This window comes from Rousettus aegyptiacus, unplaced genomic scaffold (assembly GCF_014176215.1).
Source record: "Rousettus aegyptiacus isolate mRouAeg1 unplaced genomic scaffold, mRouAeg1.p scaffold_m13_p_15, whole genome shotgun sequence".
Lineage (NCBI taxonomy): Eukaryota > Metazoa > Chordata > Mammalia > Chiroptera > Pteropodidae > Rousettus > Rousettus aegyptiacus.
This window is the reverse complement of record NW_023416290.1, coordinates 55,896,006-55,923,930: the sequence shown is the minus strand read 5'-3', so window position 1 is coordinate 55,923,930 and position 27,925 is coordinate 55,896,006. Positions and strand designations below refer to the sequence as shown.

At 41.5% G+C, this 27,925-nt stretch overlaps 1 protein-coding gene across 7 annotated transcripts in view; it reads right to left on the bottom strand.

Moving 5' to 3' along the window:
- Window positions 1-27,925, bottom strand: part of PHF20L1 (PHD finger protein 20 like 1) — a 63,332-nt gene that overhangs the window by 5,489 nt on the left and 29,918 nt on the right. For 5 of the 7 annotated variants that reach the window (XM_036233046.1, XM_016145641.2, XM_016145645.2 and 2 more), the window contains 10 exons: window positions 26,970-27,052; window positions 23,282-23,534; window positions 21,049-21,237; window positions 20,579-20,785; window positions 13,256-13,312; window positions 11,956-12,063; window positions 7,347-7,511; window positions 5,444-5,625; window positions 4,356-4,455; window positions 2,905-3,100 (listed from right to left, as the gene is read on the bottom strand). In XM_036233046.1, the coding sequence (XP_036088939.1) occupies window positions 2,905-3,100; window positions 4,356-4,455; window positions 5,444-5,625; window positions 7,347-7,511; window positions 11,956-12,063; window positions 13,256-13,312; window positions 20,579-20,785; window positions 21,049-21,237; window positions 23,282-23,534; window positions 26,970-27,052 (1,540 nt within the window). Of the gene's footprint in view, window positions 1-2,904; window positions 3,101-4,355; window positions 4,456-5,443; window positions 5,626-7,346; window positions 7,512-11,955; window positions 12,064-13,255; window positions 13,313-20,578; window positions 20,786-21,048; window positions 21,238-23,281; window positions 23,535-24,939; window positions 27,053-27,925 lie in introns of those variants that run through there. The other 2 variants (XM_016145647.2, XM_016145648.2) reach the window with 1 other exon arrangement.

The window sequence follows — 27,925 nt, the reverse complement described above, 5'->3', positions numbered from 1 at the left end:
AAAATGGGCAAGCTCACACCTTTTCCTTTTACACATGTGGAGCTCTCGATTTGTCCTCTTCATTTATCGCACATCTGGGCATCTTGCTACATCAGTACGTTTAGATTTTTTTACTCTGGTAGCTGAACAGTACCAATGTACCACAGTCTAACCAAGCCAGCTGATTCCTGACCGGTAGGTGTGTGCACGTGCGTGCACATGCATGTACGTATCTTTGCACACAAGAGGAAATATTTCAGTCACATAAAGTTCTAGCTGTGAACTGCTGGATATCGCATGCACATTTTCATTCTGCTAAGTACGGCCCAAGTGCCCTCCAAAGAGGCTGTACTAATCACCCTCATGACAGCCTAAGACCATGGCTTTCCACCTCCTCTCCAAGCATGTGAGCCCGGGGCTGCAGCCCGTTGTGTGGTAATTAAAATTCTGCAGTAAATAAAACAGGAATCCATTCATCAGGGTTGACGTGGAAAAATATTTTGGAGGCATAAAACCTTCAGAAGGCTCAATAATGTTTGCAAATTAATAATTTCCATGTTAGACAAATACCAGGAGTCAAATTCTGAAATAAATTTTATCTTTTAGACCCCTAATAATTTAATACCCAGAAAATACTACAATTCTTCCAACAGTAAAAGGCACAGCAGAAGCAGAGCTGGCTTTGTGGCCCCGCAGTCCAGTGGGTCGAATCCCGTTGTGCCACTTAGGGGCTCAGACACGTCATGTCCGTCACCTCGCTCTCTGCCTGTCTACCAATCACGGCAAATCCATTTCTCAAAGTTATTCAGGGAATAAATGTTGTCAAAGCACACATTTCTTTTTTAAAATTCTGCACGTTTAGTGTTTTTTTCTCTTCTCACACATTTCTGGCATGAGTAGACTTTCAATTAATTGTAGCCAATGATAATCATTACCATTATTACTGGACACACTAACATAGGCATGAGGCAAAAATGGTCTGGTCAAAATCCTTAGCAAAGTTACGAATGTATAGAAGTTCATATTGAAATCAAGGACAGTCAGGTTTTTAAACCCATTTTTAACCCGTTTGCCCCGGGAATACTCGCTGGCAGCTACAGCGTGTACCCTGAGATAACGTGCAGATTATAGCCCTAACCTCGCCCGCAAAGTTTGCCAAGAAATACCTCGCTTTTATTATTATTATTGCATCGCTCTAGTATATTCATAGTCTTTGGAAACAAATGACATTATTCTGTTTACAGCATTCTGTTTTTAGTAGTGGTATTTCCATTTATAAAATATAGTAATTCTCGATTGCTGAAAATGTCAAATCCTAGAAAACGAAGCATTCCTACGCGTGATGTTAACACCATTCTCAAGTGGCTATAATTTGATGATTCTGATTTACATACACGTTTCTGTTACATTAGGATTAGAGATAAGTTCTGTTTAGAAAGAACTCCAACAACAGTTTTCACATTTTATTTTCACACGGGAAACCAGTCGGATCTGCTTCAGCCTCAAAGAGCGTGTTTATGTTAAATTAACTCTGGCAATGAGCCGCACTGTTTTCTCTAAACGAGAAATGGGTTAGAAAAGCCTTATTAGTTTAGTAAGTTAATTCCTCACATTTTATCATTTGCATGGCTTTTTTTTTTTTTTTTACAAAGAAATCCATATTCAAGTTTATGATATACAACAGAAACAACCATTCCCTACAATAAACACTAGGAATAAGACGATGGACAAGCAAGCCCTGCCCTAAAGCAGCCCACACTTCAGTAAGGTAAAGCAGGCGTTAAAACAAGCAAGTGCCTGACAGCAGCCTGGGCGGAGTCTGCCAGGAAGGGCTGAGCATCTCTAGCTGGGCAGATCACTGGGAAGCCGCCTCTCTGCTGGCTGGAGGTCTCTGCTGGCAGCCAAAGGCTGTTCTGGGCGTGAGTGAAGGCTTGGGGCTATGAAACGGCACGCTGCGCTCAGGGACTATGGTTGCAGCTGGAACATCTGGGGAGGGGAGACCTGGCGACAACAAGGCAGACCGGACATGCATCACGGGAGGCCTGGAGAACGCAGGCCGAGCCTCGGCGGTGCTCACGGGGCGCCGGGAAGACACCGCAGTGCGCACCGCGCTGGGCAGAGACGCACTCGTGTTTCTCTTCCGCTGAGACCACAGTGGCCACAGCGCGAAGCATGAGCGGAAGTGAGTGCCGGACGAGCCGCAGAGATCAGACGCGGATGGCGGCCGTCCGTGTGCGAAGAACGGCCTAGGCTGAGACGGTACCAGAGGAGAGCGGCAGGCCCGGACAGCCGCTCAGGGAACGGCCCCCCGCAGGACATGCGGCACCCCAAGCCGGCGTGGCGGCGACCAGCACGGGGCTGTGAGCAGAGGACAGGGCAGGCTTCTGGCCAGGCGAGTGAGTCAAAATGGAAAACTGCTTGTGAAGGACCATGATTCATCCTGTTTTTACATAAATGTGTGTGTGTGTGTGTGTGTGTGTGTGTGTGTGTTTTTAAATACGAATTCTTTCTAGGTACCAGGAGGGACTGAAAACAAGGAAGCTCAGAACACTCTGATCCGCTCTCAGGGAAGGTGCCGGCCTGCTTTTTACGGAGAGTTGGCTGGGATGACTAGAACAGATTTGGTGCGCAGCGCAGGGCCGGATCACGTGACCTGTCAGCCCCCTTCAGAGTGAACCTGAACGAGATTTAAGAATATGCTACTGAATCTATTTCACCTTGACAACATTCCAGGAGGACATAAAATGCGGGGTCACCGCGGCAAACGCACTTGATGTGAGGCGGGGAGCAGCGGGCGCGGAGCAGCTACTCACCCAGGAGCTATCAGACCTCCCTTTTCCTGTGAGTTAAAATTTACTCGGCTAACTATTCTGTCCTCCAAACTGCTGCTCTGACTCTTCGAACGGCCCACTGGCCGCCACTTACTTGAGGATGCCGATCTTCAGCTGCAGCCCGTGCAGCACTTTGGTGACGCCGCAGACGTCGGCAAGCAGGTGATGCGTGGAAACGATCTTTTTGGCATTGAGATGAGAATAATTTTCCTTTAAAAACGATAGCCCGCACATTCTCCCATGATTCAACCAATCCTTATCGTAACGGTATTTTGCACTCCACCTCTGACCTGCAGATGAAGCTGACGTTAGTCATGGAGGATTCCCCTCGTACGGGTCACGCCCCACCCGGCCAGCATCACCCAGGGAGCAGGGCGAGGTCTCGCACTAGGGACAACCTCGGAAGAGCACGGCGGCGAGCGGAGGGCCTGGGCCTGGAGCAGCCTCCGCAGCCCGGGCGTCCTGCCCACCGAGGAGCACACCTCCTCCCGGGGTGCGGGCCGTGGCAGGTGGCACCTGCGAGCAGAAGCCAGAGTATACTGTTTTCCACTTTTATGTATCTGTCACCTTTGCTCTAAAAAGGCTGAGGTCTGGGGAGAATCCAGGAAGGGGTGCCTCTCTCTCTCCTCGACCTTCGTTCTGACCTGGATGGGACGCAGTTCTAGTTCAGTGAGCAGGGAACCGGGACAGCCCACGTCTGAGGTCTCACGGAGCCCTCTGTAATCCTGCATCTCCAATGTCAACAGCAGGACGGCCTACTCTGATGAGCTGCTTGTGTGTCTGCGTCCCCTACACACTGCGACAGAGTGGGAGGCGTGGTTACGATCGTCTCACCTCTCATCAGCGTTTGGCAAACAGTGGCAGCCAGTAAATGCTGCTGAATGAACAGAGTCCACATTCGCGAAGGTCTGAGTAATTCTCCTGCTTCTTAATGTTACTTTTGTGACGGACAGGAGAACAATTCGTTAGCCCTTTCCTGAGAGCGTCTAGTTACTTTCTGCTTCGGAAGCTGAAAACGTGCACAGGACGCGCTCAGGGCCAGCGCAGAAGGCGCCGCGTGGAGAGCAGGGCGGACGGGGGTCAGGAGGTCAGGGTCTCAGCCCGGCTCCGCCACGTCTAGAACGACCTCTGTGCACGAGGCGTTCAACTTTCTGCGTCCTCGTCGCCTCATGGGTGAAGTGCCTGTGATCATCTGAGATCCCACATCTGCTCTAAAACTAGTCGGACATAGCCCGCCACCCGAAACTGCCACAGAGCCACGCCAGGGGAGCGTGAGATCAGACACAGCCCCGTCCACCTAGCCCCGCGCGAACCTACGTGGAAATCAGTGACGGGCGCATATGGAGGGGCTGATTCTCCTCCAGGAAAAAGCCACAACTCTGTCCTTCCAGGAAGGGAGTGATTATGTTGGTGAACTATGGTAATGCTTTTGCCTAAGGAACTAACGTGGAAGATGAAGCCATAAGAGGGAAAAACACCTGACAATTTTCGCAGGGCAGCAGAGCGCGACTGGCGAGGAGGCAGCGGCGGCGCGGGGGCTCTTACCGGGCGGGTCGCGGCAGACGTAGCAGAGGTACTGCTCGGGGATGCTCTCCTCCAGCAGCCCCATGCAGGCGCTGTGCTGCCAGCACAGGCACTCTTCACACTGCGGGGACAGAGCACCGCGTCACAGGGCCGCACGCGGCGGGGCGCGCGGCGGGGCGCGCGGCGGGGCGCGCGGCCGGCCGGCTCAGGCCCCGCTGCAGCCGCCGGCACCGTCCCAGTCCACGCGACAAAAGCCAGTGAGGACTGAGGACGGATCCTGGTTCCGAAACAGTCAACTATTTCACAGACTTCCTCTTGTGGCACCGATTAAAATGTGCTTTCATAAAATTAAACCACAGAAAGTCATAAAGCTATTATTCCTCTCAACTATTTCCCATTGATTTCTAGGCAATTACATGCTTAAAGTTCTTAAGAACATCTTATTAAAGGTCATAAATTAAACAGAAAAGGCAAGTTTGTAGCAGTGCCTGTAACAACAATCTCTTATTAAAGTACTACCTGTGGGGTGAACCTATAAATTTGTAGTTCCCTTATTTGAGAAAACCACTGAAAAGGGGATGAAAAAAAGGAAATAACTATTTTTGCATTCCTGTGACTAACGTCTGCACATCTTCCAAATGTCATCACGAAATACGGGTCATACTCTCTTTTTTCTTAAAGACAGATGCTCTTTCTACAGGGAGAGGTTGCTTGTAACAGTTAACCCTTGGACAAAGCCTTCCTTTCATCTCTGAGAACAGAGAAAACTTGTTTCCAAAGTCGCCTACTGAGGGGTGACTACATGAAGCCACTCGCTGTAACAGGGATCCGGCCCTGGAAGGGACAGGCCTCCTTGCGCACCCTCCACTGTGGACGCTCGGCCACCCTACCGGCTCCTGAAAAGAATTTCAGCTTGAAGGCCCCACACTAAATACCCTGGGCAAAGGGAGGGCGACTCTCAAATAAGAAAACTGTCTACTTCTTTGACGAACAGATTTCCCAACCATTACTGCTGGCGTTTTAAACATGCTGAGTTAGAAAGCCTCATGCTCCAACAGGGCGAGTTAGCAAAGGGAGAGCACGCGAGCCCAGGGAGAACCGAGTCCTACCTGGATCATGAAGCCGTTCTCCTCGTCCATTTCACAGACGCAGCGCACGATTTCGTTAAGAGCATCGTCTTCATCCTGAGATTCCTCAAAATTGGTCGAATCGAAGTCCTGATTGTACTCATCCCCACTGAGAAGCAAACTCTCCGTTGAAGAATCGTCTAGGAATTCCACATCTGTTAGGTCTACAATATACATAAAAAGATACTCGGCATATTTTTCCATATTTATGTCATTTGCCAGAAAGAAAGGTGCTATGAGAAGTGATTACATGTTATTAACTACTTACAAAGGTAGGGCAAACAAATGGAAACAGATTCTTTGTCTCTGGACAAAGAAGCAAATCATTTCTGAAGCCTAGGTAATCAGGACTGCTGTACATCTTAATTTGCACAGGATCTCACCCAGGAAGCATCCCCTCATCTTGGTGTTTAGAGGTTGTGTGTAAGGTCGATACCAAGCATTTAAATGTGCAAAGGTTTCAAGTGCTTTCACAAATGTCAACCCTCTTGGTCCTGGTAAGAACATGAAGAGGTGTATATAGCACTTCGCGGAGGTGAAAGAGCTTGGCGAGGGCCTGAATCAGTACTATTCTTCTTAACGGTGTCGGTATCATCAACGAGCACTGCACTTGATTCACGCCGCGTACGACACTAACGCTTTACATACGACAGGCAACCTGCTCGCGCAGCTCGTGGCGGCGCCGGGCGCGGACCGGGGCCGCCTGCCGCGGAAGCGTGCGTTCACGATCGCAGCTCTTACACTGGGATCATGAGTTCACTAAGGAATTTTAAATTTCATTCTGATAAAAATCTTTTTAAAATTAATAAGTATATTTTAGGAATCAGATTATAAGGATGACCACTACATGTAACTTGATTTAAATGCCCGGTTTTAGGTTTACATTTATAAATGGGAAAAGGGTGGGGGGGAAACAACTTTTTCCTAATCCTCCTCCTCCTCCCATTTTTTTTTTTTTTTGAATTAAATTAAAAATCTCAAAAATGCTGTGTGCTTATTTTAGGGCAAAGGGAAGAATATGCTTTTCTCCATAGTGAGCAAGAGAGGAGTTAGGCCTGGAAGAAGCAGGCAGTAACACTGCAAAAGAAAACACATAACCTCGTATCTACCAGGTGGGGCCTGTGGGAGAAAGGAAAAGACAGGAAGTGAGCCCGTGGGGTTTTACATAAGATGAAGACCCATCCCTTATTCTCCGCTCCCCATCTCTGGTCCCCATCCTGCTCTGGCCTTGGGCCAAGGCCAGGAGTCGTCCCTCCTCCCCCTGCTTTGAGTCCCCAGCATCGCCCACTGCACCTGCAGCAAAACAGGACAGACTCCAACCGTAGGGCTTTCCCCACCGGGCACGGCCTTCTGCCCGTGCGAGGGTGCCCAGCCCCACTGTGCTCAAATCACTGCTGACCACACTCCCCGCCCTTTGGCTACAGGTGTATCGGGAATTCAACGTGCATTTTTAAGACTAAGATGAATATTTGGTAGGAAAAGCATTATCTTTGGAGTTAAGAAAGACTTTGAATTTCAGTTCTAACACTAACTAGCTTCAACGTTACTTAGCTTGTAAGCTTCTGCATGTTTATCTATGTAATGCGGATAACAACGTCTACTTTTAAAGTTGGTAGGGCAGATGTGAAGACACATGTAAAAACAACTGCAGAAGACCAGTTAGTGGTAGAACCTAACAGCTCCTCCTCACCACCTCGCCTATAATTATGAAGCCGATTTTACTTTATACAAGTTAAAAAGTAGCTCAAATTTCATATTAGTTTATAGAATAACTTTGTAAATTATGTGCCTTGCTCAGATCAGCCCTCCATAAAGTATGTTTTGTCCTTAGCTCCACATTTAAGAATCTTAAGCCTTGTTTTAAGCATTACATGGTTACACATACTTTCACCACTAAGGTCAACTGACAAGATTGCCCTTGGGTACTGATAGGTTGTATTTTTCTCCGTAAACATGCTTCGCAGAGCCAGAGAACTCCCAGAAGATCGAGTTAGTGGAGAAGAGCACCTTTCCAAAAATTCTAGGGAACTGTCTTCATAGTCTGAATAGTCTGAAATATAAGACACATAAAGAAATATTAATAAAGTGCACGGTAATCCAGGAGAGCCACTATAAAAATGAGAAAGTCAGGTTTTAAGACCTCAAAAATCATCGAGCTAGATGATAAACTGGACGTGGCAAGAGCACCTGGGAAACACGGCCCAGACGGCGTACACCCAGCGGAGACCCCTGTGTTCTAAGCGGTACCAGGGCGTTCTTGTGCAGTAGTCCCAAAGCGAAACATGATCACGGCTACACTTTCCTCTTCATTACAATCACAACTATTCTGCGGGAAGATGTACAAACCTTCTTATTGTCATTTGTAAAGAGGTCCCCGTGATGCCTAGCATGCCAATTATCATAGTGACCATTTGATCAGTACATTCTCTAGCAAAGAACCTGAGTGAAATTAACTGGTCCTGAAGGAAATCTGTCAGAGTTTCCTCCTCAGCTTGGAATGAGTCACACAGATGGGTGAGCAGGGAGCGGCCACAGGCAGCTCACGGGACAGTGCTGGGGCGGTGAGGGGCAGAAGGACACCGGAGGGAAGGGCTCTGGGCACGGGGGAAGGCTCTGAGGCCGCGGGGCACGTGGCGCGGCTGACACGTGACAAGACTGTGGCTGGAGCCGTGCACGAGGGAGGCGAGTCTGGAGTTACAGGAGGCGGATCAGGTTAGAGAGGTTTTTGTTTTTATTCGAAATGCAACCAAAAGTCCTTCGAAGTTTGTAAGGGGGCGGGGGATGTGACATGAGTGCAGCTCCACTTGTCGCAGCTCATTCTGCGGTGGACGGAGTGCGGGGAGGCGCAGGCCAGGGAGAGCAGGTGGTTCAGAGGCCACAGCCATCGCCCAGGCAAGAGGTGCTGCAGCCCGGCCGGGGGCAATGGCGGCTGAGGGGGAGGTTCAGAGGCACACACAGTGATCTGCACACTGTGGAGGGCTGAGGTGACATCATCGAGGGCAACTTTTAAGTCAGAGAAAGCAGGTGAAGAACTGAGGTTCTAAGATGGGGCTGGAGAGTAAATGGGAGGTAGAGAACCCGGAGGAGAAATGCGAGTTCAGAGGAGCACTTTTTAAAGATGGGAGATCCTGCACATCGTCCACATGAATCTACGGATGCAGGGACGAAGGGGAGGGGGGTGGGGTGAGAAATGCTAGGATTTTAGGAACAGAAGGACAATCGTTCCCTCCATTTCTGCAGAGGCAGAGGACGAGGTGAGGACGGATGCACTCAGGTGAGTATGCAGACGTGCGGACAGAAGACGGTCTGTTTCCTCGAGTGCATGTGGAGCAAAGGACATCACCTGAGGCAGGTTAGCAGCGGTCCCCAAACAGGGACCGGTGCTCCTATGAGAATCTACTGCCTGATGGTGTGAGGCGGAGCTGAGGCGGTGATGCTGGCGCTGGGGAGCGGCTGCAGATGCAGACGAAGCTTCACTCACTGGCCCGCTGCTCACCTCCTGCTGAGTGGCCCGTTCCTAACAGGTGACAGACTGTTACCGGTCGGTGGCCTGTGGGTTGGGGACCCCAGGGTTAGGGAATAACTAAGTGGTGGGAAAGCGCGGGGAAAGTCAAAGAAAAGCAGCAGTGAGACAGCAAGTTCGCCAAGGGGCAGTGACCACGGTGGCTGCGCCGAGCATCTATGTGACGTTGGTGGCTGCGGCAGGAATGCCCCCCAAACTGTCCACGTCCTGTAAGCGTGTTAGGATGCAATACGGCAGAGGAGAATTCAGGCTGCCAATCAGCTGATCTCAAAGAGGGGAGATTATCCTGGCTTGCCTGGGTGGGCCCAATGTCATCGCGAGGGTCCCGAAAAGTGAAGCGGGGAGGCCTAGGGGTCAACGGCAGGCAAGGTGTGATGAACTGAGAAAGACGTGCGCGCCCTTTGCTGGCTTTGGAGATGGCAGGGGACACGACCCAAGACATGCAGCAGTCTGGAGACGCTGGACGAGGCTGGAGACTCTGCCCCGGAGCCTGCAGCAGGAAAGGCGGTCCTGCTGACGCCCTGATCTTAGTCCAGTGAGACCGGCTCCGGGCCGCTGCCAGGGCTGTAAGGCAGTGAATGCGCATTGTTCCAGGCCCCTGACGTGCGTGACTTGCGACAGCAGCTACAGGGCGCTAACGCCGTGCACAGCAGAACACGACAGTGTGGCCCGCGCGGAGCGCCGGCTCCCCGTGCCGGCGGGGTCTGCGTGCCCTGGGTCTGAGCGCCTTCCGCCCCACAGCCGTCCCGTGAGGGGGCCGCGACCCCCGAAAGAACGAGGGCAGAAGAAACGCTAAGGGAACGGCCCAAGAATACACAGCTATCGATGGCCAAGCTGACGCTCAAACTCAGACGGCCTGACGAGATGCCTTATCTCAACCGAAAAGCGGTCAGAGGAGTTTGACATTTCAAGCTGCTTAACACAGGCGCCTGAGCCTCTTCGCCCACCCGCTGGGTCAGGACGGGGGACGCTCCCGGTGACGTGGGTGCTGCCAGGCTACACGGCGCCTTCTAGCTGCACCCTGCCCTCCTGCAGCTGGACCGGCAGCTGGCCCGACGCCCCACGATCAGGCCCGACACAGGAGGGGCACGTGCTGAAAGCCAGCCAGGTGCCGCGTGCAGAACAACAATCACCTGACTGATCCTAGCGATAAATCCACGAAGTAAACACTATCGTTATTAATCTATGCATGAGAATGCTGAGATTTACAGATATTAAATAACTTGCCCAGCTTGGAGTGTTACAATCAGGATTTGAAACCACATGCTCAGCTTTCAAAGCTGCCTTTGGTCAACTACACGTCATATTGGTCTCTTAACAAAAGTAAAAACAGTAGAGTATGAGTGTCAAATTTATGACAGAAATCTATATTTGGTGTTAAAAACAAAACATGGCCGACTAATCTCTGTATTGTATTAGCAAATGAACACTACTGCTAGCATCGTGCACCCCACCACCTGTATTCAAACCAACTCTGCACCCCAAACCTATGTGGTCATGACAGTTAATACATTGCTGGGTTTAATTCCATAGCGTTTATTTATGGATTTTGCATCTACGTCCATAAATGAGAAGGGCCTGTAATTTCCCTGGAGCTGTCTTCGCTTCCTCGGGCTGCTCTGAGAAACTACCACGGCCACACTCACAGGTGCAGGGGGTGGGAGCTGGACACTTATTTTGGGGGAACACTATTCATCCCACGATAGGGGTGTTCCTCTTTGTCTACATTATGAAATAATTTCCGTATGTTTAGAGTAACATGCACCTTTCTGATATCTGTTAGCACTTGGCAGCAAAAATTCGAAGGTCAGGGCTTTTTCTTTGTGGGACGATTTTAAAATACTGATTAAATTTCTTTTAAGGTTCGAAGACTATTCAAGTTTTTACCTCCTTTTAGAGTGAGTCTGGTTTCTGGCAACTGCCCACACTCTTCGCCTCACCTCGCAAGCTCACGAGCGTGGAGTTGTTCCCGTTACTATTTTCTTAACGCCTGGAGCAGCTGCGGTTGCGTTCCCTTTACTCCTGACACCGATGATGCGTTTTGTGTTTTTTTTCTGATAAGTCTTCCTGAAGGTTTGCTGATTTTATTCATTTTTTTTTTTTAATAAAAATTAACTTCGACCTTGTTTTATTTCTTCCTAGCATTTTTTGGTTCATTAATTTCTGCTTACATATTTATTATTTACTTATACTTTTTTTGAACTTGTTCTTTTCTGACTTAAGTGGGAGCTTAGCTGATTTTCTGACTTTCACCTTTCTTTTCTAATGTAAGCATGTACGGCAAAACATATTTTCTTTTTTTTTGGCAAGGCAACCCTTGGTTGACCTCACAAACTGCAAGAACCTTGTCAGCTTACAATCCCTTATTTTTTTTTTATGCCTACAGCAGCTGGTCTTCCTAGGTGGTCTCCCATCCAAGTACTAACCAAGCCATTTTATTTTTTCCTCCATACATCAAATTGCTTCATTTAATCAATGTTTAGATTTATCCACTTATTTACATTTCCTCTGCTCATCATTTTCTCTGGCACATCAAATCTTTCTGTCACCATTTTCCTCCATGTACAGGAGAGTATGATGTCCTTAGAGACAGGTTATCATTACGCTATCGTTTTTTTTTTTTTTCAAGTTTTTCTAAAAATATCTTTATTTTTAACCCTCATTTTGAAAGCTAACTCAAGGCAACACAAAATTCTAGATCAAGAATAATCCCTTCAGTGCTGAAGGGCACTTGGTCGGGGCATCTGTCCACCTCACAATGGAAATGGAAGTCCGACCAGAAGTAAAGATTACATTGCACACCGGGGAATCAGCAGGAGAGAAGTGCGGATTTTCAAAATTAGCAAGACAAAGGAAAGCTGCAGGAACTTCTCAGTTCTCCTCAAGGTGGAAATCCTGTCCCACCTCCATTTTGTAAAAGAAGACAAGAAAGCGGGAAGAATCTTAGAATAGGCTGTTGGAACGCACTTACCATGCTGCTTAGATTTCTTTTTCTTCTTCTTTTTCTTTTTCTGTTTTGGTTTATAGTGATCTTTGTCTCTCTTCTCTTTTTTTTCTTTATCCTTTTCTTTTCTCTTACCTAAATAACAAAAGAAAGTAAGTTAGTAATCGTGACAGATCTTGACTAGTTCCTTTGTGGTTAACCTAAAAGCGGCATTTACGTTTAATCAGCTATTCCAGTCACCTGCCCAGAGTGGATGGATTCAATTAAACTGTTCCTGTCCTGAGTCTGGAGCTCCTGATTAGCTTATTGGGCTATAAGAGGGGATCTTCATTAGCAGTGTTGAGAAATCCCAACTCCTGACACCTTGAAGTTAACACAGACAGTAGTTAAAAATCTTTAAATGAGTAATATAACTCAGTTTCTTGCTGTGGCAAGTAATAAGCTCCATGATTTAAGAAAGACCAGACTGAGGAGACTCGACATTTCCATATATAATTTAATAAAAACGTATTAGAAGATTTTTAAAATCCTTGAACTTTTTTCTTTGGAAAAATTAAAAAAAAACAAACAAACAAACATTAAATCAATCCATAAATAATTTCTTTAGTCTTTCAATATTTTCCCAGCGTATACAAGAATGAAGACTATAAACACAAAGAAAAAAACGATTTCATTAACCTTCTCCCCCAAATTTTAAAATATTCCTTTTTCCTAATCATATATACTTTAAAGAAAATGAATAGATGTTAAAGCAGTATCCTAAAATTTCATTTAAAATTAATTCATTACATACATTCAACTATTGTTCCAACTCAAAATGGTTCGGTCTACAATTTATCGCATTTAATCAACTTTCAGTGATTCAAGCTCCAGTTAGCTAGCTAATCCACAGACTACTTCAGACTATCATCCATTATTCCAAGACTTTTAATTATAGCACGGAAGCGAGAAAAGATAGCAGAAAACGTAGTAATTTTGTCCTAAGGTGGCTTAAAGAAGACAGTCTGAAAAAATAACAGTTTTAATTTATCATTCATTCTCTGAGTCTCGACAATATTAAGTGGCAGCTTATTTTTAAAGATGTTCGAAACCACAAAATTCTCAGAGAAAGCTTCAGACTCCCTTGACAAAAAAAATGTACATGACGCCGTAAGTTATGCATTTAAGAACTCATGCACCCGGAGTTGAGTGACACTAAGGGACACTCAAGCGCGTGACCGGCTCGCACCTACAGGGGAGCTACCGGGTAAACAGCGAGGGCGCACCGAGCCCTCCCACTGCCAAGCCAACTACAGTCTTTTGCTTAAGGATTGCTTTCTGTTCATACCAAATGCTGTTGAGCTTTTTTCTTCCAATTTCACTTTTTTTTCTGTTTTCAACATTCCTGCAGATTTAGGGGGGAAATATATAAGTTTAGTCAGGAAGGGTTAAAAGTATGGAACAAGGTTTTAAATTATCATTGAACACAAAACTCTAAGAAGACTCTTTCCCCCAAAAGGGCTCTCTTATTTTATTGGCTGAACTAGTAATGAAAAAATGGGGCTTTTTACTTCAAAAAAAAAAAAAAAAAACTGATAAATCAAGGATGATTCTGTTCCTTCAGACTCCTACCCAGATTAAAACCCTGTCTCCACCGTACAGCGGCCGTATGGCCTTGAGTAATTCATTAAATGTCTGCGCTTCGGTTTCTTTAACTGCCTGACAGAAATAGGAGCATCTATCCTGTGCTGTTACCAGGATTATATGAGTCAGAGTATGAAAATGCTTAGACCAGCGTCTGCTGAATAATAAGTGCTTTTTTCCACTTTCTCTTTGGTGGTGGGGTAATAATTTGAGACTACATCATTTCTAAAAATAGAATGAATATGGGTCTAAACATTTAAAAAATGTTAAGCTAAATGTACTAGGCAATCAGTAAGGATCTACCCTGGTATCACAGCCTTTGGCAATCCGGAAGATGTTGAAATGTACCTGTCCACTTCTGTGACAGGTATGACCTAAAAGCTATTCAGGTCATCCAAAGGAAATAGTGAACTTCATATTGAGGTATACTGGTTTTCAACAAGCTGTATAAATTTTAAACTAACATTAAACCATTGTTGCCTAAAACAAACTTGTATCTTTGAACTCTACCATGAATATGGTGTTGGGTAATGATAAAAGCCAAAACAGAATTACTTTACAAATTATTTTTGGTCTTTATCTAAATGCAAAATACAAAGGCTCATTAACACATAAAAAATACTAAACTTTAAGGACATTTAGGTATTACTATCTAATAGTTCAAAATACATTTTAAACCAATTGTGTACCCCAAGAACTGCGTGGCTGACACAAATACATTTAACTGAGCTTCTCAACTCATCTTCAACCATTCCCAATGCCAGTATCTTATGCGTGTCTAGGGTTAATCTAAGAAAAATACCACAGTAAATTTAATATACAATTGCAATCTACTAAATTATGCTTTAATGACACCACGAGCTCTTTGATTTTTAAATTACTTCAATACAATATCAAAAACTAGCATTTTATCATCTTCAAATATTTCATATAATTTAAATGCAGAAATATAAAAACACCAGTCAACTTGTATTAAATGTTAATAACGCTCTAATAAGTTTCATACTAAGAATATCAACAATCTGCATGATGAAAAAAATCTCATGACAAAGAATGAAAGGGACATCAAAGCAAAAAGAAATGCAATTAAATTTCCTTATTATCGAGACTGTTAAATAAACGCATTGCTTCCCTTTACTGTTTACTGACTACTAATAAGTGCTCCATGATAATTCTATAAATATAGTGTAATTTTCTTAAAGACGATAAGGCATTTACAATGCAAGCAATGAGGAATATGCTTTCTAAATCCTCCGAGACAGTACAGATGTGTTCAGAAGCGGACCCGATCACAATTAGCGCCTTGAAGGTCTGTAATTCTCTGGAGCACCGACTCTCCAGGTGAAAGGTGGAGCATGGCTGGAACCCCTTGGGCTGAATCAAAGGAAAGGAACGGCCTGGGGGGCTGCCCCCGGGGACCAGAATGTGTGGGACCCCTCGGGGACTTGGAGAACAAGGAAAGCGGTCATGAATGGCTGGCTGCTTCGCACACAGGTCAGCACAGCTGAAGGACGCAGCTTCCAAGAGCACTGGCTCCAGACTCAGTTTTCCCAAATCTTGGTATTTCTTAATTGACGAAATTTCAAAAATAAAATTGGAGGACTGACAAAGGGTTGACAACGTTTTACACAAATAAGGATATTAAAATAAATATTCATACATGCAACAGCAGTAAGACTATTAAAAACACTCGCCTAAGACACTCGCCTAAGTACAAAAACAAAATCGACCTACTCAAGAATTCAAAACAATAATCTGAGTTTTAAGGTAAGTTCATAACATTGTCCTTATTTCAACACAGGTTAGAATTTGGAAACAAAAGTCCTAGTTTATAGAATGGTGATTTTTAAACTACATTTTATCAACAGAACATTTCTTCAAACAAAATATTACGCGATAGTCCAACACATGAAACAACAACAACCAAAAAAACCAAAAAGCAAACAAAAAAAAGCCCAAGAGATTCAAAACACGTGGAGCTATTCAGATGACAGAAAGGTAGCTCTGAGCTGCGCCTGCCTGCCCACACTTTAAAACCCAGGAATGCGGGGTGGCTTCTCAAGCCCCTTCCTGTGTGCTAAATATCTGATTCTTCTGGCCAAAAAAGAGGCTCTCCCTGAGCCTCTCCATGGAAACCCCAGGCTCTGTACTGGCCACGAACATGTGGTGCGGGGGTGCAGAGAGAATGCAGAGCCTCTGGTTGTAGTTTGGTTTTGTTCTGTACAATTCTGAGGGGGTGGGGGCTGGAAAAATACTTTAAAACAAAAAAGCTTTTAAAAAGTAAAATAAATATGAAGTTGATGTAAGGTGTTGGACTAAAAGTCATCTACTTGAACTCCTAGCACGGTTCCGGCAAGGGAAGTCATCCACAAGTCAGAGTCTGTGACTATCATTGGCTCACCTTTCCATACAGGTAGATAATAAAAATGGATGGGTAACAAAAATGTTGAGCTTCCGTATCTCTAACTCCTTAAAGAGGTTACGGTAATTCAGCATTTGTTATACATATATCCAGTAGATAAGAAAACTAGTTAACACGCCCAGATGGTACCAGAAGTCCATCTTCATACTAAGAGAAACAGAACTTAAGGCTCCATCCTTACCTAGAACCAGCTGGCTCTGTTAGGTAAAGCATTCTGATACCGAGATGCAAAAAGAGGCACCCGCGTTTCCAAGGGCACCAATGACTGCTTTGGTAATGTGGGCGGCAACAGTGTTCTTACCCTTGGCTAGTCATGTCCGCATGCTTCCCAGGGCAAGAATCTGGAAGGATCAGTGCAAGCTCACTCACTACCTCTACTGGAAAAACAATTAAAAGCAAATCTTAACCTATGAAGAACAGGTGTATATAACGGGATAACTGTCATAATCTCATCGATCTTTTAGCATGACTGCTAAATGAAACAGTATGCATCTCTCTCACCAAGAGCAAAATATCTAAGTCTGTTAAACTCTCTCACAGTAATGACTAACATCTCATTCTAAAATACCACAAGAGTTTCAATTTGACAAAAATACCCCCAGAAAATGGCTTTGATACAAGTTCTGGTAAATACTGCTTGCTACAGAAGTTTTAAAATCCGACGGTAACAAAATTCACTTTTAGAGTCAAGATGAAACCAACCAACAGAGAAGAAGAGGGAGAAGAAGAAGCAGAAGCAAAACGCCTGGCCCTCTGACTCTAGATGGAAGACAACGAGGGGCGCAGGGAGCGGTCGGCGAACACTGCAGACCAGTTTAGAAACGGGAGGTTAAAATGTCACGAAGAAAAACACGCAGGTCGCTGAGATTTCAAGGCAAGTCACACGAGCTTCCAAGGTTTTTAATCAAAGTATCCAACAGCATATGACCTGAATTCCATTTCTTCCTTCAAAAAAATTAAAAGTGATAATAGAGATCAGAATTCCCCCCACCATGCAATCAATACTGTGAATGCGTTCAACCCTCTAATAAATGGACTTCCAGTAATTAACATTTAAAACCACGCATTTCTTTGATTTAAGCCATGAAACTGTCATGACACTCAGATGATCCTTACTCTTTAACAAATCTAGCTTCATATTACGAGCCTACACTCCCAGCTTTCACTTTTCCAGAAAATTGCCTTTCTACTTTGACTTTTCAAATAGTTATATCTAATACTTAAAAAGGGAAAGAATCATCCATAATGTCTTCCCTCCATCCCATTACATTTTAACCACTAGGGTAAGAACAAGAACCATGCCTCATAGTAATTAGCCACATCTCCACCAGTGTGCTAGAAATTCTGTAAAAAGACCAGGTTTATACTCTGATTACAAACAAAATCACCTGCACCAAGGGTATCCATGCACAATTGCTACTTTGCTGTTTTAGGACCCATAATCTAGCAAATGTACCTCTGCTATTATACAACTATTTATATCAGTCTATCTTTCAGCCTTGTTACTAGTATTAATATTTATATATTTTAAATACAAATGTCTTCAAATATACATCTAAAAATAACTTCCCCAATGGATGTTAGATCATTATAAATTCAATATAGTTTTATATATTCGGTAGAGCAACAAATTCCAAATCGTGAAAGATCTGCAGAAGACTTTGACCAGGAAAAACATCTCAAAGGGTCAAAAGTAATTCAGAAATCTTGTGCGAAAAAGAAGCAAAGTTATCCTAGCAGAAAAGGGGCTTAGGAAAAGAATCAAGAGATAGTTGATCACATTTGGGAAATGACAACAAATGTTTCAAAACCCGTATCTTCAGATTTGGGTATTAATTTCTTGAAATAAGATATAGAAACACTATTACGTTAAAATTAACTTCATTCTTTATTAATAAAATGGAATGGCAGGAAAGCATTTTAATAATAGTTACGTTTTTACTTTGAAAAAAGGAATAAGAAGTTAAAGGCAGTAATCTAAAAAGTATATGTATCTTTATATATATATATATGCCACGATGAGAAAAGAACAATTTCTTATTTTATGCTCCATCCAAAGAGTTAAAAGATTAAAGTGATTTTGGGGAAAATTATATTAAATACAATTATTCCCAACACTGTTGGCTGAAAATCAAAACAGTTTTGTTTTTCTCCATTTCAGAACTGACTCAATTCAAACCTTTCACCTATCTAATTCTAAATTAGTAATTTACTGGAAAAGCATTTGAAATTAGTATTTGCCTTTTTAAAAATTATATATGCTCTTTAGTTACGGTTAAAATTCTACAAAACTTCCAATTAAAACAATGTAACCATATGACGGAAATAAATTAATATTCTGGTGGATTATCAACTTGATAAAATACCTCTGAATGGTTTCGGGTGACAATAAATATCATAAAATCATCCCAAAAATGTGTTATTGAGCACGGCCAATTTTGCATGTTAGACTCCCAAATAACACTATAACAAAGTACATTTAAATTTGGGAGATTCTGCCCCAAAATATGGGATTATATTTAAGACAGAGGTATAAGTTAAATTTAAGCTAAATTTCTTCAATATTAAATTCTATTAAAATCCCAAACTTCAGTATTGATCCCTTTAAGTATTTTCTGTAATGATATTTAGCTCTAGTAATTCCTATTTAGTAAAAATAGGATATAAGAAAGAAGCAGGGAGGGAACTTCCAGTAAAGATGGAGGAGTAAGTACATGCTGTGCTCACCTCCCCTCATGACCACAACAAAATTATAGCTAAATTACAGAACAACAACTCTTGAGAAGCACCTAAAGTCTACCTGAACAGAAGTCTTATAACTAAGAATATAAAGAAGCCGCATTGAGACTGGTAGGAGGGGCAGAGAAGCAAAAAGGGCTGGTCCCACACCCAAGTGTGGCTGTTAAAAATCGGGAGGGATATGACATCCCAGCTGTGGAGGTCCCCCCTGCAGAGCAAGGGGTCCCAGCCCCACATTGGGCTCCTCAGCCCAGACCACCAGTGCTGGTAAGAGGAGTCCCCACAACTTCTGGCTGGGGACTTCACCAGAAATGCCGTCAGGATTAAGATAGAGGGTGGCTTCCTCTTAAAGGCCTCATACACAGACTTATCCACTGACGGACACACTCACTCTGGGTTTCAGGGCTGGGGCAGCAGCTGGAAAAGTGCCAGCGGTCTACGAAGAGAAACTGAACTGTCTGGCTTCAGGATGGGGGCTGCAGGGGCAGCTCTCTCGGCCACTTTGTTCCTTTGCTGAGCCCTCTCCCAACCCAGCCAACGAGCTCAGGTGGTGACCAAATGCCAGTGCCCATCAAACTCACCCCACCCTGGTAATTCCCTGAGAACCCACGCCGCCCAACTCGCCCAAAGCCAAACCCTTTTCAGTGGCTATTACTCACAAGCAGCTGGCCTCGGACTAAGCTGTGGACGTCCCTAAAAATCTCCGAAAGGACCATAAGAGAAAAGCAGTTCATTACCTACAAGGGAGCTCCCAAAACACTGTCAATTGATTTCTCAACAGCAACTTCGCAGAGCAGAAGGGACTGGCATGAAATATACAATGATGAAAAGCAAGGACCTGCAACCAAGATTACTCTACCCAGTAAGGCTACCATTCAGAATTGAAGGACAGATAAAGGGCTTCCCAGACAAGAAAAAGCTAATGGAGGTCATCACCACCAAACCAGCATTATAAGAAATGTTAAAGAAATGATGAAAAATTTTAAAAAAGATAAAAAATATGAATAAAATGGCAATAACTAAATGCCTATCAATAATTAAATGTAAACAGAGTAAATGCTCCAATCAAAAGACAAAGGGAAGCTGATGGATAAGAAAAAAAGACCCAAGCGTCCATTGACAGACGACTGAATAAAGAAGATGTGATACATATATACAATGGAATATTACTTGGTGATCAAAAAGAATGAATCTTACTATTTGCAAAACATGAATGGACCTAGAGGCTATAATGCTAAGTGAAATAAGTCAGGCGCAGAAAGACAAATACATATGATTTCCCTTATATATGGAATCTAAAAAAACCAAAATTAAAAAAAAAAAAAACTCAAAGACACAGAGAACAAACTTACGGTTGCCAGGTAGGAGAGGTTTTAGAGGGCTGAGTAAAAAAGGTGAAGAGATTACGAAGTACGAGGTGGCAATTACAAAACAGTCATGGAGATGTAAAGGAGAGCATGGGGAACAGAGTCAATGCCACTGTAGTAACTATGGATGGTGCCAGGTGGGTATTAGACTAACTGGGGGGATCACTTCATAAATTATATAAATGTCTAACAACTATGCTCTACACCGGAAACTAATCTAATATTGAATGTCGAGGGTAATTGAAAAATAAAATAAAAATTGAAAAGGGAGGAAGGGAGCAGGCAAACAGGGAAAAGGAGATTCGAGTGACAAAGTAAGGGAACATGACAGCAAATGGTGGCACGGAATAACTTTGCACAGAGAAACCCTATGTCCCACAGATGTGACATAAAAGTATTTTTGAAGAGGAATCACATGTTGAAATAATGTCATTATACATCAAAATGTTTATAGCCTATAAATGGAAGCCTGGCTACTTGTAAAATGAATCTTTTTTACCTGATGCTGTTGGAGCTCCTCTTCCATCAGTTACTGCTGTGGAAGAAGGATTTGTAAGCATCTGTGTATCTTCCTTTTCTGCCCTGGGACATTCGTTATGGTAAGAGGGATCTGGGGCTAGTGGTGCTGTGACTTCCGAAGCACGACTTAAGTCAAGAGGGAGACAGGGTCCCAGCTTCTCAAGTGACAAATGTGCAACATCAGGCACTGCACAAAATAAAGAATGTAATATATTAACAAAGATAAACTGACTCGGTTAATAGCCACATGGATTAAAATGTTATATAAATCGACCAGTGCCTGGCACAAAGAAGCCAATAGCTATTTGTAGAATAAAGAAAGGGCTTCTAAGTCCGAAAGATGTAAGGATGAAAAAGCAGAAATTTCTTAATATTTTAACAGTCTTTATCTCTTAGTGTTTTCTTAATCTTCTTTTATATTTGGTTCTATAGGAAATCAATATACATTACCCTCTGGTACTGAAGACTCTTGCTGATTCTGAGAACTGATGGAGAATACTTTCCCATCAGTGGCTGGAGAGGGAGGAGAAACCTTTTCTACAGAATCATCAGGCATGGGCAAGGTGGCTAAACGCTGAGATCTTCTTCTCCGCTCGCTATGCTTGAAAGGTCTAGGGGGGTTCACAGGCTGTGGAGGACCTAGAAAAAGATCTTCAATGTTCACGAAGCAGATACATGCCGGGGTCATCTTATAATATTTAAGGAGATAAATGGGAAAAATGATTTAAATACTGCCCTCTGATGTTGTAAGGCATCCACAAGGAATGGCATGTTCCAAAAGCAATCAAAGGCAAAACCTGTGCCCTCATTCATAAAAAGAATTAATCAAAACTTCTAAAATCCAAGCCTACTAGAACCAAAAGAAAGTCACATGTAACATTAACTTCGGGTAGTTTCCCCAAGTGACAGACTACAGTTAATTCTCTAACTGCAGATCGCTGTGTTAGTTGCTACTTTTTCCTTTGGGAAAATAGTCTCTCTACAGCCAAAGATTAACAACAACAAAAAAAATATATTCCTACATTACAAATCTAGAAACCCTAAGGGGGGAAAAAAAAAACGGGGGCATAGGTGACAAAAATCTGACATGCATTGTAGTTAGTGCTTTACTTTACTTGCCAAAGTAAAACTAATGTAAATAACTTTATCCCACCCTCATTCCCCCAAATGGATTTTTATAAGCATATGTTTGGGCCTGATTCATTAAAAAAAATTGAACACAAACAACTTTAAGTACATGGGCAAATAATCAGAATTTTATAAGAAAATGACACTTCTTGACCTAATGCGTTTTGTTTTCTAATAATTAACTTGGTGAGTCATTTATGCATCTTATAGACATATAACACAAAAGTGTGAAAATGTTTTTTTTTAACCTTTAGGTTTCTTCTTTCTACGTGGCGTGTAAATGTTTGATTACTTACAATAGGCAGGGCTGAATAAGGCCAATATCCTTATATTCGTTTAGAAGGAAGAAATAAGTAGTAGTCTAAAGAGATTGATACTTCAGATAATTAAAATTTTTACAAAAATTGAAATAAAAAACATGGTGATAATTTTTTTAAAATGAAAGAATAAAATTCAATTGCTGCAACACTGTGGGTATAATACAAAAATACAAAACAATTTCAAAATGAAATACTTAACAATGTCATGTGACACTGTTGTGACTGATGACATTTTTTCATGATAAACGCCATGAGGAAACATTTTAGTTTTTCTGTTCCCATCCTTTCTACCTGTTTTATAACAAAACCAAAATAAAAAAGTACCTAATCAAAAAATGAAAAATATGAGTTGGTAGAAAATATGAGAACTGAATAGGAGGCGAATATATTTGGTAAGTTTTTTCAATGTCGCCATTTTTAATTGCTGTGGAAGACATGGTACAGAAGAATTCCTAAGGGAACGTGTCACATTCATTTACTAATCAGGGTATTAATGCATCTTCTGAATAAATAGCAAAAGTATCTTGTACCAAGCAACTTTCCAGGTAACTGGTTTTCACATTTTTCTAACTTAGACTACTAAACTAATATGAGAAACATAGGGTCAACACAAATCTTGTCTTATATATAACCAAACCCATGTTGAAAGGCTATTTTGAAGACTAAATTAACTCTTGAACGACTGAAGTGGTATTGAAACAACGAAATCTTTAAAAATAAGATCAAGGAAGCATTCTTCTTTTTTCATTAATAAAACTGAATGAATAAATAAATAAATAAAATGTATTGCAGAGGGAGATACAGAAAGTGGGAACAATAGCTAAATCCATCCATAAGAATAGTCTTAGGAGTTGAGGAAAAACAGCCTCCATGAGTCAGTCTTTTTTTATATCTTTCTTTCTAGGTTTTTTGTTTTGTTTTTGTTTTTGTTTTTTTGTAATGAATCAGGCCTCTTATTGCGCTTGGATTATTAGCTGAAGAGAATCAAACTACAGTGGAATTTGAATTATCTTTAAATGGTAAGGTTTCTCAACCAGCAGTAAGTACAGTCTGCACAATAAATCAGTCAGAAATGTATATGGTTTTTGCCCCTGAAATAGTTTCAAGCCTTCCCTATCATATCCACTTAAGTTTGAATTTTAAAAAAGCAAATTCATAAAAATACAATATAACTACAATCAGTTTTTAATGTATCTTATAGGATAAGTAACTATTTTTTAAAAATCTGTGCTCACTAGTTTTATTTATCACTGAAGAAGAAAGCTGAGATACAAGCGTCAAATCCTCGACTTGTATTAACTCTGGGGGAAGTGGTGATTTAGGGGGTTTTATACACCCAGAAGAATCTCCAGATTCATGTTTGCATTTCTTGCTGCGAGCCTTTCCTGAAGACAAAGTTGAGGATAACAGTGCAGGTTTCTGAGTGTTGGCAGAACTGCTAATGTCAGCTTCATTTTTTTTCTGACTTTGAGGTTTAGGTGAAATCGCCTGAATAAATAATAAAAAATTGATATTTTTATTTTGGTTTCTTCATTTTTGTTCTTGTATTCTATTTTGATTGTTAAGCAACTTTAGTATCCAAAAAACATTGTTAAGCAACATATAACATTTCTATTACAAATGAAAAACCAAAAAGAACCCCACAAATTATTAACTAAAATTGAATAGGCTGTCTTTACAGGGATGCTGTCAACTTTAAGTCTAAAGTCAGGTTTTTTTTACATGTATTATTCATAATATTTTCAGAACATACAATGTATCTTACTATTTTCAGTATTACACTGAAATAGACTCCTTTGAAACCATAATTACCAATGACATTAATGATAATTAGGTAAAAAACGGCACTTTCATGTTTTAGAGCATTAGAGGAATACATTTAAGCCTTTGACTTTCAGATGTTTTCTTATAATTTCCTTTATCAAGTTGAATGCAGAGGTCCAAGTAGACAGTTTCCCTTTAAAGAAAGATCTCAACAGGAAAACAATGATCAAATTAACGAAACATTATCTTTAACTCATTTTAGTGCTGAAAGCCAGAGTTTCATAAGCATAATGCATCATGAAATCAAAGCCACCAGCAATACAGAGTTAAAAGACTAAAAAACAATACAAAACAAGCAACAACAACAACAAAAAAAAAAACCAAGGAGTAAAACCAAGTGTAAGTTAAAAACATTGGATTTAAAAACAAAATACGTCGCATTCTTAGATGAGAGTTTTTACCTTCTTCCTGCCAACTGATACTTTTAAAAAAAAATTAGAACTTTGTCAGTTCTTTATTCATTTGGCAGTAAAAGTTCCTACATATGTAAAAATGCACGTGAATGTGTCAAAGACAACAAAACAGCCACGCGGGGTGGATCTGTCATGTACGGTGTCGGAATGCCTACACTGTATCTCTTTCTGATATTCGTATCTGAGAGTAAAATATGAGATACACTTTTTAAAAATCTAGAGTAAGATAGGCCTCTATGAGGAATGAAACTGCCAGCACTCTGAACAATACGCTTATTCCTAAGAAACCTTTTAACTTCCACATCCTTTGTGAGGGCTGACCATCACGAGTACAGTTCTCTGGAATATGCAAGATCACAGCTGGGGACCAAAGAGCTTTCTGTTCCCACTAAAATATAAGGCACTCAAATTTTGGTGGAAAAAAAAAAGTGTGCATCTGGTATTAAGTAGGCCACCTCTGAATGCTCTCTAGATGGCATGCTGGACATACCGCATAAAAGGGCTGATGTCAAGTGTCCCATTTATTTGTCATCGTTCCTATTTTTGAATTACACATGTGTTCTAGTGCAGAATAATCATTTGAAAAAGCACTCAGTAAATGGAAAGAATTCCTAAGCTTATCATAAAAGGTGTTGCCAGAAAAGTAATTAGAGCCATTACTTGTAAATAAACAATTTTATTGTTCATCTTCACATACGTGAGAGACATCACTACAGCATCCATTAATCTCGAGTTACAAAGTTATAAAACAAGATTTTAAAACTTAAATTAATATCTTGATAAGGTGCTTAACTTCTAAACAAGGACAAGTTAACATTTTAAAAAACTTAATGAATTATGCATCTAATGCAGGTTTTATCCAAAGTAAATGTAACATGACGATTCCCTAATACAATTAAGTAATCTATAATTAATAATCTGAGAATTGGGGTTCAAGACCAGAGTTTGAATTTTTTTTAAGGTAAATAAAATAAATCATTAGCACAGTAAATTTGGCTATAGGCCTGTTATAAATCTATGTCATGAATGACATTATTTTACTCAGAACAAGGTTAGTGACGATCAATACTTCTCATTTCAGTCTAATGTTGATACCAATCGAGATGTCATTAAGAGTTTTATAACTCGGCTTTTTAACTTAGAAGCAAGGCAAACAGCATAAAAATTAAAAATTTGGTTGCAAAACATTTTCACACTGAAATCGACCTGAATGACAAAAAATGAGGGAACCGCATTTACATTTCTTAAAATATAAAATAATTTACAAAGTTTTCATTAATGATTACTGGTCTCTTTGTTACAAAACTGGCAAGAACTCTCAAAATGTTTTCAATTATGCAAACAGAAACAGCCGAGTTACTCAATTATTCTTTTCTTAACTCAATTTCATAATGCTGTTTTCTATACTTCTCTCTATACTAACCTCCACATAAAATAATTAATTTTCACAATCACATTCACCTCAGCAGGATTGTGCATAATGAAAGATTGACATTGTAATGAATTTTCCAGAAACATTTTATTACCCAAGTCCCTGATTTATTGCAGTCTAAGAATACCATAAACAGTGGTGAAAATACAAAATATTGTTATATCTGGGACGTTGAATATAGTAATACACAGTAAAAAGTCACTTAAAATTTGGTTGATAAACTGACAATAACGGCAGACTTAACCGTTTGATGATCACAGAAAATCAGAAGGTATGATTTGCTGACATATGAATCAATTTAAAGACCGTTGATTTCATACATTAATGGAGGCACCAAAACAATGCATCGCTATCAAATCAGGCCTAAAATAACCCTGAAAAACTCAATACAATATCAATAAAATTTGGACTATTTTTTGAAACGCATATAGATAAGAGCAAAAAGAGACTCATATTAAAGTCTTCTTTATTAGGCTACTAATAAAGAAAATTAAAATAATACAAAAAAGGTATATTAAAACTACATTAAGGCTCGGATTTTAAAACAGGAGAACCGAGGAAATCCAGTTATGGCTATTACTGTGTTCTTCCGGCCTGACAGTGCCCCAGAAGTGCAGCCCTTAGGGAATGTGAAAGCATGCGGAGCGCATTATGTACAGGTACTGTGGGAATCTGAAGGCAGCCACGGCAAATCTAGCAACTGCGACCTTCACTTTTAAATTCCTCCATTAGGTGGTTTAAAGACAGACCCTTAAGAGGTTTTTAAAATTCTTTTTTTTTTTTTGTAGTTATTAAAATATACATCCTAGCAAAAATGTATGGCTCATTGATCAATTCAGAAAACACAGTCAGTCTAACACCAATTATTACAATATAAAAGAAACTTCTTACAAAAGAAGCTTTATTAGATGTCAAAAACCCTGTTTTAACTCACAAATGAAAAGTATTTGTGGAAGGGTCTTTTTCTAAGCTAGTTAAAGGTGATCCAGCTGGAAGCTTATACCCTGGGATGCCTGCCTCCAGGCCTTCGAATGCTGGAGACAAAGGCTTAAATGCCAGTCTATTGAAAATAAACACTAATGAAGTCTGGAGTTTGTATACCTTGGAGAAGGCAGAGTTAAAAACATACCATCAATTAATTAGCTTCCTATCCCCGTATTTGATCAAAAGGGCAATTTCAATTACGTGGCATTATAGCTCCGCGATCATTCCAGTTGGGAACCTTGAAAAAAATCAAACGCTACCGTTTCATACCTGCTCCAGCATTGGAGCCGTTTCACTGTAGTCTTCCTTTTTTTCAGCACCATCCACCCCAACAGCTTTGGATGCCAACAAACCTTGAGAAAAATCGCACAGAAATTTCTTATTAGAAAAAACATTGACTTTCACCCTAATTAACTTCACAAAAATATTAACAGCTGAAATCCCCCATACTTTTTAATATATAGGAAGTAAATATTCTCAAAAGTTTGTCGAAAATACAAACATCCATAATAATGACTCCAGGGACTGAATCGGAATTGGAAAGTTGCTTACACAATTCATTTTTTAAAGACTCCTAAAAACATCCTTAACACCACACACACACGTATTTACTCTATACAAATTTTAAATTCTATGGCTTAATGTCCAGAAACCTAATATTACTTAGATTGTTAGTACTCTTAATATGGGCTTTGTCCATACAACTGAAATAACATATGAAATGTTAAGACAGGAGAAATCCTTCCAAACATCTGGAATATAAAAGGAGACGTCTGTTGTTGCTATATTAGCTAGTAAAAGTACTGCCCATTTTTAATTTCTCTTGGATCCTTTCCCCTAAGCTTTACGGGTTTCTCTCCACATCCAGCTATAGCTTATCTGCTTACAAACGTGCTGCCGGCACTGAGGGAGCCACTTCTCATTAATGTGGAAAAGTGTGGGTCCTCCCTCCAACGCCCATAAATGACAGAATCATCTGGGAGTTCCAGTTTTCTCCAATGCATACAACTGATTCTCGGTTTTAGAAGACAGGATATTTTATCGGGAGTAAATACAATTAACTTTACAAGACATTAAGACACTGCTTTAATTATAAATTAAATGCATTTACTTAGTTAAGATTCTTTGCCAAGCACCTGACAAATACCTTCAACAAAGACGTTTATAACCCTTGTCTAACGAGAAGTGTTTGTTTTTGCTTATGGCCGCTGGGTACACAGAGGATC